Source organism: Cebus imitator, unplaced genomic scaffold (genome assembly GCF_001604975.1).
Source record: "Cebus imitator isolate Cc_AM_T3 unplaced genomic scaffold, Cebus_imitator-1.0 Scaffold665, whole genome shotgun sequence".
Lineage (NCBI taxonomy): Eukaryota > Metazoa > Chordata > Mammalia > Primates > Cebidae > Cebus > Cebus imitator.
Genome location: NW_016107980.1, coordinates 350,415 through 368,726, shown reverse-complemented (window position 1 = coordinate 368,726; position 18,312 = coordinate 350,415). Strand labels below are relative to the sequence as shown.

The 18,312-nt window shown below is 31.4% G+C and overlaps 1 protein-coding gene across 1 annotated transcript in view; it reads right to left on the bottom strand.

Annotated features, from left to right (window-relative positions):
• Positions 1 to 249: 249 nt before the first annotated feature.
• The window catches only part of NDFIP2 (Nedd4 family interacting protein 2), a 77,122-nt gene continuing 59,059 nt past the window's right edge, over positions 250 to 18,312 (bottom strand). Inside the window, exons 4-8 of the mRNA XM_017518258.2 lie at positions 17,160 to 17,253; positions 12,400 to 12,524; positions 7,974 to 8,040; positions 5,248 to 5,353; positions 250 to 3,823 (exon numbers count right to left, since the gene is read on the bottom strand). Of these exons, the coding sequence (XP_017373747.1) occupies positions 5,250 to 5,353; positions 7,974 to 8,040; positions 12,400 to 12,524; positions 17,160 to 17,253 (390 nt within the window). The 3' untranslated portion in view covers positions 250 to 3,823; positions 5,248 to 5,249. The remainder of the gene's footprint in view (positions 3,824 to 5,247; positions 5,354 to 7,973; positions 8,041 to 12,399; positions 12,525 to 17,159; positions 17,254 to 18,312) is intronic.

The window sequence follows — 18,312 nt, the reverse complement described above, 5'->3', positions numbered from 1 at the left end:
CAAAACAAAAACAAAAATAATGAAATATAAGCTCAAAAGCATTAACAAAGTAAATGAAGAAAATATTCTGAACTTAAACGAACTTTAAAAACATGTTTTTAGAAGTGTGAAATGAGTTTTCTATTTTGCTTAATTACTTGCAGGAAATTTTTGCATGTTAGCATTACGTCCCAAATAAGAATCCACACCCATAAGCAGGTCTGACCTAGGTGAGCAATGATACTTTACAAAGTAGAAATGAACATAAAATATTTTCAAAAAGTTAACATTTATGTTTATTAAAATTAAGCCACAATCTATCTCCTGACATACAAATAGCTGAGAAGTTAAAATATGTTGCAACTCCAACCTAATTTCACAAGTGTTGTTTTCATCTCCAGTCTTGAAAGGTTTGTCACACAAACAGTTTAGTTAAGGGCAAAATGGTGATAATATGTGTATCTTAAACTGACTTTGAAAAGGATGCATCACAGGTTGACACTTCCACATCTATACAACTTTATTAACAAGTAAAATACATGCCAGCATGTTTTATATATAGGCTAGGACATTCCTATGATAATGGATGGCACATTATCATCTAACAGTTGACCTTTATCAAATATGCTAATATTTCATATAACTATTTGAAGAATTAAATAACTAACAATAAATGTTAACATAACATTTAACAGCAGTTAAAAATATAAAAGCCATTCAGTTTAGTATTTACCATAAGCTGGAATCATTCAAATACAACTATTAAAAAAAAAATACTATTCCTCTTCTACAGGCCAAATGGTCGATTAGAAAACACTGTGGTGATAATACTGGCTCCTGCCCTTACCCCAGTTCCATCCGTCAAAGGACAGTGGAGCTAAAGTAGTCACTTCTTGGTACAGTCTACAATTATACACAGGGTGATCATATAACTTATCCTCCAAATTAGAATACTTTTGAGAGTGAGACAGTGTATTAAGCTGAGAGAACAGGAATAACGAGGACTGTTTCGAGCAAACTAAGGATATATGTTACCTTTGTTAAGTACAGTATCACATTCACTATTATTACTTTTTGCACTTCTTGAAATAGTACATACTAGATGAAAACAATTATATTAAATGAAGAGACTCCAAATTTTTCTCCAGTTGGATATTTTGAGCTCCACTTTTCCTGTTAGGAGAGATTTTACTGAAAATATTAGTAATTACTGTTTTAACAGGTAAAATCTGTTAACAACTTCAAAGGCATGTCTAAAATGAAATATATCTTATAGGCTCAAAATAATAGGCTAAAGATTAGTATTTTTTCTATTAAGCAGAGATTTTCATTTTAACTGAATGTAATGGGATCTGTATTTTAATCTAAATTTCTAAAATCTATCCCACATACACTATATAGAAAAGGGTATTTCTGCTTTAAAATTCAGTTTATTGCATAAATACATAAAAATGGATTATTCTAGACAAGACTAGCTTATTCATTTACAATAGAAATAATTTGAAAAATTTTTGCATTAACTTCCAAGCCCCAGTTCACACTCAAAAATGTTTCGATCCCCTAACAAGATTTTTGAGTTTTCAATCTTTAAGGCAGAGTGCAAAGATGATCAATTGTCCCCAAAACACAACAGCAGCTGTTCAAGCTCAGAGGAAATGAAGTATGCAGGAATTGATATGTCTGAACGAGAACATTAAGTTCTGGAAAATGACATTCTGATTCCCCTGCTTACATGATGAGATTTAAGGCTACCTTTGAATTATGCCAATTACAGAGAATTGAGATCAATATGTACACTTGAATCTTATAGATTTGGGGGGGGGAAAGTCAAAACAAAAAGCGAAGTTTTGATGTTGGATCAAAAGTAACATATCCATATTCAGAAAACAAGCATTTATACCATAAAAGCTAAAATGAAATTTTAGTAAGTCGATGTTTGATAGCTAACCTTCTTAGTAATTTTAAATTACCATGTAGCAAAGGTTAATTTCATTTAAAAATTATTGAAAGAATAAAGTACAGGTCTGTAAGAAACTAATATGCAAGAGATCCACCATGAGTTTGAATAAGTTATTAGTACAGTTTAATTTTATTAATTTCCAAATTAGGCAACTAAACTAAATATTTTTCTTTACCCCATGCTATTGTTTTACTTCAAGGGGTGTAACACTTAATCAACAATAAAATTCTATGCAGGAAAGTAAACTGAATGAGACAAAACAAAAAATAGACTGTATTAGCAAAACAAAACTATGTTTTATTTATCAAAGACAATGAAAAAATTAGAAAATACAGAGAAATACAAAAGAGGTTATAAAGCATAATAAATTTTATTTTTTGGAAATGGAAAAATGTCCCTTAATAGTTAGATGTACCTTTTAGTAGTAATGTCTAATAATAAATAAAAGTCAATTTTATACGTTCCATATAGCTGTATTAAATAATTTTTAAGTTTAAAAGATAATATACCATCATTTTAAATGTTGGTATTCAAAATTAAAGATATAATCAAAAGGAAAAACAGATGAGACATAAAATAATTTGCAAGATGGGAAATACAGTAGCTTATGAATGTAAATTAAATTCCAGTTGTAATAATGGTTCTGCACTCTCACGACACACACAGAACCCACACCCTTATATGCCACAAACACATTTCCATAATGTGAAAATAAGTGTTTTGCATATCTCATTTCAGGATATGTTTTTTACAAGTTAATCCTAAAGTCATAAAGCAAGAAGCGATTAATAGCACAAGATTTTAAAGGCAAAGCTTTAAAAATTAAACTCTAAAAAAATTATTACAATGATACTGAAAGATATTTTATTGGCTTTTTAAAAGACAAACACTAATGAGAATTACCTTATTTAGAAAATTAACTTTCAAAATTATCTTAAATGAAATAAATATAATTTCTAATACAATCTCTTCCTGCAAGAATCTCTAAGATGGGCAATCCTAAAAACCCAGCTTCTCATTTGAAAATCCCTAAAACTAGTGTGTCCCTTAAAAAAATTTTTCTTTTTCTTTTAAAGGACATTCGGTACACTCACATTTTCTTAAAATTTGTCCGAAAACAAATTCTATCTTTAACACTCAGGTTTCTAAATGTGTGTGTCTGTCTGTGTCTGTGTGTGTGTGTGTGTGTGTGTGTGTGTGTGTGTGTATGCATGTATACATATACATATATATATTTAGTTCACTTAATTTAAAATTAATGAAAGATATCTGGACACAATTTCTAAGATAACATTGCAGAAAGTAAGTTATGCATGGTTATTTACAGGAAGAGTTTTCCTAAACAATAATGTAAATGTCATGTTCAAAAATCTGACAAATCCTTTCTAATAATCAGTACTGCAGATTTCAATAAATTTTATATAACAAAAGATGTTTCATGTGTAGAATTACCAGATGANCAGAAACTAAATCATTTGACATGGTTAATAATCTCATTTTTATTATACTAAATGTCAGGTCAAAAGTCAATGGCATTTACATGCTGGAAGACTGTTTATCACTCACCTCTTTCAATTATATCAAACACTGATTAACCAAATGTGACTGGACTTAAGTGCTACAACTTCATGATTTCTTTCAAGTATATGCAAATCTCTTAAATGGGCACATATGCATATGTGCAAAACAAATGAAACATAGATACTTAAAGAATGAACAGAAGTGGCCTATAAACATAAACCACCCTGCCATTCAAAGCTCTGTCTTTTCTTCACTAATTTGTCTTCTGCTATTAGTAGTCTTCTATCCTATTAAAGTTGTAGGTTTACCGATGATCTGGAAATTTCACATTGGTATAAGAAAGGAATGTCGGGTTGACGCAGTCTGGAGACAAAGAAAGAATCAGTCTTAAAATGTATTAAGCTGTGTTTATCTAAGTCATAGTATAATAAGACACATTTTATAGAAGAATTATATCAAGTATATAATATTCTTTTGATAAAGATAACAAAGTCTATATGTCAGAATATACTCTAAAGTGTAAAACTTCTCCAGCAGACCTACATCTGGAAAATACTTACACTGTATTTTATTTGTATGCTTCAAAACGCATACAAGATAATCACACAAATTAGTAAAATAGCAAAATTATTTTGCCTTTTATCTTATCATTAATATTGACAAATTCTTAGTGCCACTGTTTGCAAAGGTATTTTGCTTGTTAAAATAAAAAAGCGACATCTTTGGGAGTGGTTGGTGGAGTCTTTAATGGAACACTTAAAATGATACTTTAACATGATCTAGAAATACAATTGTATTCATTGTACTCTAGAAGAAATAAGTAAATTATATAAGATTATGTATAACATATAAATAACATGTAAGCAACCAAATCACAAAGGATACAATTTATTTATTAGAAAAGATATTTTGTTTTAGTATACTTGAAACACTTTGTTCCTTGTAGTCCTACATTCAGAAGTTAAGTACTAGTAGACATTTTGGTTATGGAATTCAAATGCTTTAAAACTTTACATTATTTAAGACATAAAGGATATGGTACTTGCTTTAGAAAACAGAATACAGTATGAGATTTGCTTTAGAAAACAGAATACAGTATGAGATTACTTTATGTGAAGATACTCCCACTGCACAATAAATAAATACTATTACTGTATACACAGCCTCCAGAAACTCACTGGAAAACTAGTAAGACAACCTCTATTCATTTCTTCATATTTCCACTTACTCAAGTTGTAGCCTTTATTGTTGATAAAAACTAACACACATTTAAAAAACAGTAACAGAACTATTTTCTTCACAAGACTTTTATTCCTTGATCCAGATTATTAAAAGGACTGCAAGACAAATTATTTTTCAATCTTTTTCTCCACCAGATTATCTAAGTGAATTTCACATTGTTTTATACAAAAATGCCCATTCCTTCAGTGTAAGTACTATGTCATATTTTGTTTTGTTTTCAAGCCTTCAAATTTTGTGCTGGTAATTACTTCACATACATTCTATGGTTAATCTTTATAGAGAAGTTTTAAAATTCTGATTTAAAATTTCAGTTCACTCATTATGTATTTTAAAAATTAAAATGTATGACATTCAATTTTAAAAATCTGAAAGTCATCTAAAAAGGTTTACAACTTATTAAATTTCAATAAGCTGTTAGTAGTATTAAGAAATATTAAATATTCTAACAGTAAAAATCATGAATACAGATTAGGCATTTAATATGTATCTGGTAAATCTGAATACATAAAGGGAATAGACAGAGTTCATAGATTAATATTTCTTACCTCTATAATAAGAAGAAATACCTTGTTCTATGAGCAGCTGCCATACTTTCAGACATGTTTCTGACTTTTAGATAATTAACAAATCCTCTGAAGAAAAGGAGCAGGCCTGAAAAGGTTGAAATAATACATATATACTATGTTCTTATACAGAAAGGGGCAAGATAAATTTAAAATAGACAATTATAAACAAGATCCTCTTGGCTTAAGGAATTTTATTTGCAGACTTCCATTCATTCTGTAATATATTTTACAATATAAGGATAAACTCTGTCACAAGGAAATATAATCTTTCAATCTGTTAAGCCTAGATGTACTAAAATTAAAGCAAATCTAGCTATAAAAATCCAGAATTACATATAAACATACATTTATAAGTGATTTTCTTAAATAGTAAAGTTACCTGATGCACTTAAACTGATTCAACTCATAAAAACCCCATGTTACAATGTACCAATCTTTTCAATTGATGTAACTTAGTTCACTTAGTGAACTAAGACATATTTACTTATATAAAGTAAATGAAAAGAAAAAAATATACATGTGGTTGCTAATAACTGTGGAGAAAAAAACAAGCCTGTACAGCGATATCAAGTGCCTATCATCTGTGAAATCTGTATTTGAAGATATGTGCATTTTGTACATATTTAAATTATAAGTTCTTATTTTGAGGTAATAATAAAAAAATATAATAAAAATTAAGATGAGTTAGAAAAGACGACTTGGAAGAGTCACTCTAGTGATTTACACTATTTGGGATACATCTTATATCTATTTCAGTTTTCTCCTTTGTAAAATAATAACCACAGATATATTTAATGATTTAAAAAGCAATACCTGTGAAATTCTCTAAAGTTTCAAATGAAAAATTAAGATAAGTATAAAACATTACCATTATTAGTATAAGCCTTTGAAATACTTAAGCATATGATTCTTAGGGAAACATTTATTAACTCCAGTAAATTTTTAACAAGGAAATTGGAGTGGGGGGGTCCAAAAACAAAAACAGAAGAATCTATTGTATGTGTATGATTTTCCTCACCAGGAAGAAAAGGAGTTTGTGAATTTAAAAGATGAAATCCCAAACTAAATTTGTACCCCAGCTAATCGCTAAAAAAAGAAGGATGTGTGCAGTAAATTGGAGAGGAAAAATAGAAGAGAGATACAAATGATGACTTAATTGGTATAAATTTCAGCTAAATCCAATCTAATCTGCTTCCCATATCCTAACTCCCTCTGTTTAGGACTCCCTCTAAATTCCACCCTCATGCTTTTCCAGATGCTGTTCAAAGACAATAATACTGTTATCCAAATGTAAAAATATTATTGAAAAATATAAACCAACTTATTTGTGGAATCCCTTTCTTTGTCTCTAAAGCTGCTGCTTCTAACATACATTTTATTTTTCAGGCATTTTCTAAAAGAAGCCAGACAGTTCATATCTAAAGACCAATCGCTCAGTGGCTACTGTTTCTCAGCATTCTACTAAGTGCTCAACATTCTTTTCAGCATATGTGAGAGCAACGTTTTTATCACTGATTACATTTTCACATTCCCTGAAATAAACAAACACTAGATTATGGCTCTGAAGTGAAACTGACATTGTCCTCTGTATTCTACTCTGCCATAATTACCTAAGATTCCTCCAATCTCTAAATAATACACACACACACACACACACACACACACACACACACACACACACACACACACAAATGTACTCATTTAATATGTTTAAATGCTTAAGAGATTTTATAAACCTTTTCACTTTTAGCTAAGAAACTCAATAAAGAACATAGCATTCCAGCAGTCAGAACACAACAACATAAAACTAGCTTCACCTCCAGAGGCATCTCAGCAAAGTCACAATGCTAAAATTATTTCACTATAGTTATTAAAGAATTAAGTGACCTTATCTGACTAATAAAGAAAATTGTTTCCCAAAAGAAAGATCCAACAGTATGACTAAATAAAAACTCAAGAGAGAAGACTGCCACCTACTGAAATGCTGTTATTTTCTGATGCAATTCTGAGTGAAACAAGGGCTTTTAATCTTAGCTAGAAACAAAATGTATTTCTTATGTCACAAATATATCTGAAATGTGAATTAAAGGTATAATGTCATTTAAAGATTAACTTAATTATCTTACATTGAAGGTAAAAAACAAAAGGGAACGAAAATTGAAAATCCATAAAATTCCATCAATATTAATAAAAAGACATGCCTTATAGGAAGACAACTCAACAGAAGTACTGTGATCACTAGGCATGAAGTTTTTCCTTATGCCTGGCTGATTAATGATTAATTCAAGGCACATTTCAAATGCATAAAGAATGTTTTCATGATCCAAAAATAAGAGAATGGATAGAACCACCAAGCAACCCAACTCTCAAATTCTCTAAGGTCATTAAAAGAAGTTGTTTGTGTATATTTTCTAAGACAAATGCTAAAGACAATTTTTTTATCACACTGTTATTTAAAAATTTTGTAACATTCTATTATCATCCCGCCACTGACTCTTTACACTGATAGCCTCTGGCTTTGAAATCTAAGAAATCTATGGTGCTATGTAGAATAGAATTGTTTAAAAATGTGAGATGCAAGTGTTTGAATGTGAGAATTTTACTGTAGAAAAATAATTTCCACATAAATTACAACATAGTTTATTCACATCTTACAGTTTTTGGAAATATCGAAGTTAAACTAAATGTATTAAGAATAAACTTACCAAGTACAAGAAATATCCACCAAAGCCAATACTGTCCATTGAAATATCCAGTAAAATAATCAGAAAACTATGGAGTGAACATAAATATATTAACCAAATTTGTATAGCTGAATTTGAAAATCATACATTATCCTCAGTTTCAGAATGATTTACTTCAAATAATCTTTAACATTTAAAAATAGCACAAAGGAAAAATTAAAATACTTAATGACATACATATATATGAATTATCTGAGAAAAAAATCATCTCATGCAATAGTAAAAAAACTTACACAAAATACTTTAGAAACAAAAAAGTTTCAAACTGCCCACAAGAAATAAAAGTAAATGCTGTATGTCTGAATCATACATTTTCTCATTAAAAAGTTCACATCAGTCCTTTCTTCATAATCTCTCAAAACCACCACTACCATCCCAAACACACTACAGCAATGCACTGCTTCAGATATGAACACCAAAAGCCACATTAATTTAATCTTATCAGATGGGGATGTTCTACTGACCTCCAAAAAGAAGAGCTTTTGACCTTCTGCACACCCCCTACTGTTAATCACTGCCAAAAATTCTAGGTGCATAAAGACCCCAACTTATTAGAGTCTTTATTTTCAAACTAGATGCTCTAGTATTCAGTTCCCAACAGTGAACTGAGAACAGTTAAACGAACCTTAAAGTGGCATTTCAACAGTTCCTCTTAGTGACCATGGTGGACAGTTTTACATTCTCCTGTGGTATAGGGATATGAACAGGTAGATGGAAGGCAGTGTTTGATGATACTGGGCACAGGTATCTTTTCCTTGATTAGACTCTAGACCTCACACCTCATTAATTTTAAAAGGGTTTTTTTTTTGAAATCAATCTAATTTTCTTCAGTTACTTCAGATAACTTTAGCACCTAAAACAGTACCTCAAATGATTACTTTTTAAAAAGTGTTTAATATAACCTACTCTAAAACTACTAAACATTAGCTTGTGTTTACCCACCCTGTTTCCACTGGTCTGCAAACTGAATCTGATGTAACTAAAAATGATTTAGTTAAATGCAGACTTGTTCTCAAATCTGATATTAATTAAAAGTGTCTGCACCTTTATATGTAAAGATTTCCAATTACATGTTGGTAATTTTCATATAAGCTTAAAAATGCTAGACTTTGGCAATAATAAAAAAAGCTTACAAATTGTAAATAATCATTTAGGAAGCATATTAAATAAAGATTACCTAAGTCTGTATAGCCTTTTAAGTATTTTCTCAGGAAGTATTTTCAATTAATAAATAAACCATTTATTACTTATAGTAATTTCAGAGATTTAAAATTTCAAAGTACTACTAAACACACAAATCCCACATATACCTACATCTTTAAAATATGTACAATGAAGGAGGGACTTGAAATTGAAAAGACACAGCTTATACAAGACTGTACTATACTATTTTTTATTCAGGTGATTAGCAATTAGAAATAAAACATTTTCATACAGGTCTTAAAGGCTATAAGAACAAAAAAAGAATAAAGAACCAAAGCAATACATTTTAAATTTCCGTGTGTTACCCAGTAACAGGCAACCTGAAAATCAAGAAGAGAGTCATTCATCACCAAAAATATTTACCATAAAGCTATTGCTTATTTACTCCCAAGTGAAAAATATAATTACCTTCACCCTGATGTCAAAGAGAAGGATTCGCTATGTAGAAAGGATAAAGAAATGCTTTTGGACTCATTACTATGTTAACAAAAATGTTTTAAAATACTAAAATCATAAGCCTAAGCTAATTTTTTTTTTAAATAAGTAAACCAATCATGTTGATTGGCCAATCACAGTCTATCGAAATCCAATTTTGGAAAATAAATTAACCAACATTAAGAATTCATCTGATTTTACTGTAATAATATAACACCAGCATTTCATTGTTTACATCCTATCTACTTTCAAAATGTATTTGATTTGTTTTTAATGAAACATGTATGTATTTCTAACCAAACAATAAAAACCTTAGAAATAGTATCAAAAGCCTAGGCTAAAGATATTTACACAAAATCCAAGGTTCGTGGCAGCTCAGAAACAAAATGGAGAGCAGCAGTATGATTTATAAATTACTTATTATCTAATGAAAGGAAACATCAGGTTTTTAGGATAAAACTTTTCTCTCAGCACTAAACTCTAAGAGGAATGTATTACTTGGAGCATTATAATAAAAGTCAAAATACAGTGTAACCAAGGTAGTTCAGAAGTAGGAAAACAGGCAATGAATTGAGACCAACGTAGATTCTAATTCACATTAATTCACATTAAAAACTGTGGGATATTGAGCAAATTTTTAGGCTCTTTTTATTCTTAGTTTCATCACCAATAAAATGTCTAGATCATGGCCAGCATCAGATATAAAGTATGAAAATTTGTTGTTTGTAACAAATTATGCCTGGCACACACGAAGGATTAAATGAATGGCAGTTATTGTTATTTTATACAAAAGATTTTTTAAAATCCTTGTAACACTTCTTGATACACGCTAAAGGCCTGACATGAACTCTAACTCAGTAAAAGTATTTTAAGGGAAACTAAACAGTCCTAGTGATCAAACTTGATGCCAGCATACACCTTACAAACTAAGAAACTCCAGTCTTTGAATTTAAGTTCCCTGTCTTACCACATCAACTAGAGTTGATAGCTAGATAGTCTAATCCCTTCTCAACCTGAGGTTCCTATGAGCAAATTAAGCTGTAATACTCTAAGGGCATAAGTTATATAGGATGCATTAACTTCTTTCTTATATATCTAGAATGATACTAGCAATTTACTAACTTTGGGAGAACTGAGAAAATAGTCCTCATATCATTTTCTGTGTTCTGTGATTTAGATGAGAAATCCTATTTGAATAATAGTGCCTAATTCTATTAGTATCATAACCAACATTGGACTTATCTAGATCCAACTCTTGAGGTTTTTTTAACACTAATTTCTGCAATGGAAGGGACTGTGTCCTTATCTTTTATGTTCCATAACACCTAATAGATTTATACTTGTGTTAGGAACCCACAGTACATTTTTTGCAATAAAATTAAAACAACAAATTGCCAGGGGATAGTTCTTAAGATAGCTCAAATTTTAATTATCTTAGAAGAAATCAGTCCATAGGTCCCAACCAAGAATTAATTGATTAATAACAAAACCTATGGCTCCGCTAGGATTACTGAAACCCTGGGAAGCTATAAAATAAGTTTTAAACTAATGAAGAAATACATCTATAAGCATTAATATTTTCATAATAGATACTTTTAAATCAACTTAATAATATAAATATATTATCAAAGTGTCAACATTTAAGAGAAACTAATATATTTGATCTAAGATTCTACTAAAAATTTTAGGAGGATTTAGCTCATTCAATTAGAAATGAATGTTTAAAAGTAGAATGTATGTATTTTAAGTTATTAATTGTATAACAGCATTTAAAATGTGTAGGTAACTTTTCAGAAGACTTATTAAAACAATAAATAAGGCCACTCTTGATCATTCTTCTAGAGCTTATTGCAAAAAAAAAAAAAAAAAAAAAAAAAACTAGGAAGAAACATTTATAAAAAGAAGTCAAAAGAGGCCTTCAAAAGGCAAAGGTAAAGAGCTGGGGGATGATCATGCTAACAACACTAATGTCTATGCAATTTTCACAGAAAACTATTTTGGGACTAGAGAAGTTGTTAAGATGGGGAAAAGAAAAGGAGTTACCATTGTCTCCCTACACACTATCTTGTAAATTATAAGAAGGCAGAGGGTAACTTCAGGGAACAACAGGAAAATAAGAAAGGCTTAGAAGAAGCCTAAGGGAAAAAAGAGTTCTAATAACCACTTCATAGGCCTTTACTTTTGAGTAACTACTTCATAGGCCTTTACTTTTGAGCTCTCAATGTTTTCAAAAGAAAAGAGTGAGAAGATATTTACGGTTCATGATAATGTGACTAAACGAAAAATTTTTATGTTTTAACTGATTTGAGGCATACCTGCACTATATTACAATAATAGCAGCCATGATTTACTGAGCACATATATTTGTGCAGTAACTGGGTGAGGTACGTTAATTACATTATTTCCATGTCTCATAAAAATCCTGCAAGGCAGCTATCATCAGCCTATTATGAAGAAACTAATGCTTAGAACAATTAAGTAACTTAAAGTTAAAAGACATATAAAAAAGATGAGATTCAAACTTAAATTTTTCTGACTTCAAAGTTCTTTCCTCTATAATAACAACTTCTCATAAAGTTACAAAGTGTTCATACCACAGAGATCACTATAATGATTAAGTATAGGATTTAAGAATAAGCCTTGAAATAACTGAATTCATGAAAATAAAGTAACCATTTATGAACCACAAAGAAAATTTCATAAGTCTCATTTTAGATATAAAAGAGATACATGTTATCAAAACACTCACCCTGACAATAAGGATCCACTTGATCAAGGAAAGGCCAAATCCGCAGATAGCACCATACCGTCCAGCTATGGTATTGGTGATACAGAAGGATAAACAAAATCCAAGCCAGTTGAAAATAAATGCCACTAAAAGCAACAGAAACAGTTATCTTACTAAACCTTAATTTGGAAACAAATTAACATAGACATATTAATAATATTTCACTGCTCAATGGAAACAGCAGCTCCCTTTTTTTTTTAACTCTGCCAATTAAGCCGCCTTTTTGGACTATAGCCTACTTTTTGCAAAAGGGTTATTTGCTATACAGTATATCAACAAATGAGTAAGCTTGGTTTCTTGTCAGTTTGGCCAACAGAAATCCATTCCCGAAAGCTTATCATTAACGGTTGAAACTGCAGTTTTAAACTAGCTAAAAACCAGATCACAATGTAGCTCATGTGTGGTTCCACCCAAGAAGTCCAGCCTAAGCAATCAGCCAACAAAATTGGCTTTTTAAAAAAACGTAAAGCAGGCTGGCCGTGGTGGCTCATGCCAGTAATCCCAGCACTTTGGGAGGCCGAGGCAGGTAGACCAGGTAAGGTCAGGAGTTGGAGACCAGTCTGGCCAACATGAAACCCTGTCTCTACTAAAAATACAAAAATTAGCTGGGTGTGGTGGCAGGTGCCTATAATCCCAGCTACTCAGGAGGCTGAGGCGGGAGAATTGTTTGATCCTGGGAGGCAGGGGTTGCAGTGAGCACAGATCTGCACTCCAGCCTGGGTGACAGAGCAAGATTCCAGCACAATTAAAAAAAAAAAAAAAAAAAAAAAAAAAAAAAAAAAAAAAAAAAAAAAAAAAAAAAAAAAAAAAAAAAAAAAAAAAAGAAAGAAAGAAAGAAAAGAAAAAGCAAAACAGTAAAATTTAATACTTCACAAATACTTTATGGGTTTCTTCAGGTATAGTTACAATTCTTAAATGCTCCTTTTCTGGATTTACTTATGCCGTGTAATGTCATCTAAAAGCTATGTAAAAAACAGCTTTTCATGGGCAGATTAAGTCATCATTGTTTTGTTTTCCAAGATGTGTAGTGTTCAGATAGCTCCTTTAAAAACTGTAACTTTTTGACTACTATATGGTATGTGCTCAGAAGAATGAACTGAATAAAGATGCTTAACATTATTAATTGCTAATAAAAATTAAACCACAATGAGATACCAACACCAAACTATTAGAATGTCTAAAATTAAAAAAAACAAAATCAACACCAAACACTGGCGAGGACATAGAGCAACAGGAACTCTCATTCATTGCTGGTGGGAATGCAAAATTGTACAGACACTTTGGAAGAGAGTTTGGGAATTTCTTACAAATCAGAATTTGCATTTCAAAAGCACTCTTCTAATTCTTTTAAAATTACAAATACCTTCTCTTTATGCTTCCCTCAAGTCTAAAATGCAGATGATTACTCATTACCATGGCATGCTGATATGAAGATTCACACATGGTATAAATGGCTAAACCTCCAAAGAAAAGTTTTCTTAAAAGAGCCAAATAAGAGCCTATTACATTTTAAAGTACTAAAGTTTAAGGTCATTTCCGTAGACTATCAATTATCTGTAAACTAAATTTTCATTGTTAGTGTTTGGCAAATAACCAAATTCTGTTCCATTCTCTTAGAAAATTTCTTAAAAATAAGATCAGAGATAAGCATACAAAGCATGTATCTGAGACATTTCATGGTAACACTTTTAAAGGATGTAAGAAGCAAAAACATTATTACAAACATTTCTTCCTTTACATTTTCTGAACAAGAATATGCAATTACCTTACCAAATTTAAGTGTAAACTTTTTTAGGGTTATGTGAAGTAAAACATTGAAAACAAAGAAGGAAAGAATTAAACCATCAAAAGGTTTTCATTGAAACAGTCTTATTGATATTCACTATAATTTTACTTGTGCAAGTTATATAACCTTGAAATGCTTAAGTTATAAATAAATCGCATTAAAAATAAAATCTATTTCTAGACCTTCTTATCCACAGTAGCTATTAGATAAGATGCATGGAAAATATAGCAAGTTGCAATATGAAAAACAGCCACTAGATGGTAGTGATGACAAACAAATCTATGCTTATCAAGCAAATAAACTCCAGGCCAATAGCCTACCAGGAAAAAAAAAATCAATTAATACAGGTAATAATACAAATTTACTGTTATAATATTGGTACAATATTTATAAAACAGGAAGTATGACATATATGAGTTGTGGAATCAAGTAAAAATTGAGTAAAATATAATTTATATTAAATATAAATATATACATTTACATCATATTAATATACTATCACTGGCTAAGAATAAAGTCATCCAGTGTGTCTAAGTTACTATGCATTTATAACATATCAGTGCAAGGCCTTTATATCTAAGAAATAAAAAGAAGATACTGGTGGTAAGTGAAATAACGAAATGGATAAATAAGAGTTCTGAGTTGGATAATTAAAAGGTGTCAAATAACATGTTTTTATACCCAAGAAACAGGTGTTTATACTAAAAATAGTACAGCCAGTGCTCGACTTACGACCACGATTGGGTCCAACAGACCAGTCATTAACACGATTTGGTCGTAAGTTGAGTAAGCTATATGTACAGTACTGTGAAATGTTATAAAAATCTTTAAGTCATATTTTATCATAATTTTCTTTCATTATTGTTATATATCATGATTTTCTTTGTTCATTTTATGTCATTTGTATCATCTCTACACCATTTTGTTTCCTACTTTTACATTCATCAAGTTTAAGTAAAACACTGTATTACCAGTTCAACTGGTTTAATATTTGCAAAACATACAAAATTACAAAATACAGGTGTAAAAAATACCATAGGAAACATTTTCCCAATTGCAAAACATATCAAAATATATAAACATGTACAAAACATTTTATTGGCTGCTGGGGCTTGGCTGCGGATCGTTGATGTCATCTGAGGCAGCAGCTGGGTTTACCAGAGTTGGTTTTTCATAAACATGGTGAGCTTTGTCTGAATTGTATGTTTCTTTTTTTCTTCATAAATTTCACGACACGGACAAAACACATTGTGTGCCATCCATTCAATCCTTGCAAATCATTCGATGTTTGGGTCCATTGCTTCGAAATGTACAGTATAATAAGTTCATTGGGAGGGGTTTGATGAAAAATATCCAAGACACAAAACACAAATTGCTGTACCGAGTCTGGGATAACAGTTGAAATGGTGCACGCGGAGATGGTAGTGCTGCCGGAACGTGGTCCACACTGTCATATGCCCAGCTGGGCAACGTTTGCACTGCCAGACACGGAGCAGTCGTGGCTAGCAATTGCGGTCGTAAAGTCGAAAGGTCGTAAGTTACATAGGTTGTAAGTCGATCAATACCTACGATATATTTACATCCTTTCTTTTCTAATTAAAGTTTCTTAAAAGGTATAATAACTATGAATGCAATTAATGTTTAAGTTACTCTTTTTGTAAACAAACTCTGTGGGAAGTTTGTTATTAAAGTGTTTTAATATGTAGAATTCCAGTTAAACCAAAATTAAGATAAAAACCAAGGTTCACAAGACTAATATTACAAAATGGCACTCATTTGTAACCAGAGTTCAATTCCTCTTTTATTATACCTAACATTTCTAACTAGAAAATCAATTTAAGATTTAAATATTGCATATACATTAGCTGGTTGACAACCTGAATATTACAATTAGTAAATCTGAAGAGCTGCCTGCCCTCCTCCCTCATCCCCCTCCCCCTCTTTTCTTCAGCAGATGAAAACAGAAAGGAATCAAGAAACCATTTCAAAATTGAAGACGAGGTTTACATGAACTTCCAGACTCAAAAGTGACAACTCATTAAGTTAGTATTTTCTACTTTTTAAAGCGGAATGTGGCACTTTAAAAAGTTATTTCTCAGTTTTATGATCATAATAAAGCTTAGAAGTAAACTGAATTAAATCAGCATTCTATCTAAGAATGAAAGCTTGATCATTTAACCAGGTTGAGAACAGAAATTAACTATATAAGAGACTAATAAACTTACTTAAATGAATATTGGATTTCTACCACTGGCTTTAGTAATTTAAACGGTTTACTGGGCATCTTATTTAATGAGTTTACTATGCCAATCTTTGTATTAGGAACTGAAATAATGAGGAGCATGACACAGTCTTCCCTCAAGAAGATTCAATTTACTTTATAAGTCAAATACTAAGAATTCTGCAAAATGTTAAAATGTTACTTAAGTTTCTCATCTCTAACTTCTTGCCATTCCCGCAAATAAGACTACACTTTCAGAACCATCTGTCTCAAGTGATACTGTTCCAGTTGCCCAAAATATCCCTTTTTCCAATCCTTCTTCTAGGACACTCAAATGGAAATCCTCTGCCCCAAAAGCAGAATTTATAGTTTCATTCTATATGCTCCTACGGAGCTGAATTGGCACCAACATAGCAAGCATTTCTCTTTAAAAATCTGAAATAGCTTAAATATGCTTATATATATACTTTTACATGTCAGCATCTTCATAATGGCTGCAATGCATAATTATCCAGCAAGAGTTTAGTAAGTTCTAGGATTCATATTTAAACATATGATCACAGTATCCATTAGTCCAATATCAGAAACCATTTACATTTTAAGCAAGGTAGACACATGCTAACAATATTTGCTTGTCCTCACCATGTTACTTTATTACACATACAGTCAATACATGCAAAAACAAAAATAAAACAGTTTGGAAAGACAACTTACTGAAAAATGCCAGCATGAAAATGCCATCATTCCCTACTCTGAGCTGGTCTGCATCACTGAAGTCATCTCTTGGTGGACACTCTTCCTCCTGAATCTGTAAAACATGTTACATTAGAATAGCTCGCTAAAAATTACAACTTTATCATCTTAAATGTAAGTATAAGAACTTCAACAAAATCTAATATTCTCAATTTGTTATACAGACAAATGAAACAAGTACAATGTCTGGTACAGAGTAAGTAATCAATAAGTGTTATTAGCAAGTACTGCTTCATGGTCATATTTAAAAAGAGTAACTTTAAAGATAAAAAAGATAAAAGATGAATAACATCAAACTCAAAAATGGTATCAGGAAGATACATGTTACAGTGCTGCATTAGTAATGATTGGGAAATAACTTTCATAGTCAGTGCTGGAGTATAAACTAGTACCACTTCTATAGCTGGCAATTTTGCAATTATCAAAAATAAAAATGTGCACACCCTATGATCCAGCAATGCCAGTTGTTAAAATATACTGCAGATATATATATACACACATATTATCTCTTATAAAAATGATGTATTAAAGACAATTCATTGCAGCAATGTTAATAACAGCAAAAGATTGTATACAACCTAAATGTCCATCAATAGCAGGCTACGTTGGGAGGTAATTTTCACAAGACTATCATGTTTCTACATGTCCTCCAGGTAGAGGCATTGGCTGTCTTTTTCTGAAAAAGCTGCAGGCATTCAGTGTCAGCCCTTGAAAGCAGCCGAAGAGGCTGTACACTGCAAAGCCTCAGGGACACCGCCTCAGGGGCAGAGCTGTCCAAGGTCTGGGAAAACCACCCCTTGTACCAGTATGCCCTGGATGTGAGACACAGAGTTAAAGATTATTCTAGCCCGGTGCAGTGGCTCATGCCTATAATCCCACACTTTGGAAAGCCAAGCCAGGCAAATCACTTGAGGCCAAGAGTTCGAGACCAGCCTGGCCAACATGGTGAAACCCTGGCACTACTAAAACTACAAATATTAGCTGCGCATGGTGGCACCTGCCTGTAATCCCAGCTACTCAGGAGGCTGATGCATGAGAATCGCTTAAACCCGGAAGGTGGGGGTTGCAGTGAGCCTAGATCACACCTAGCCTGGGTGACAGAGTGAGAGTGTTT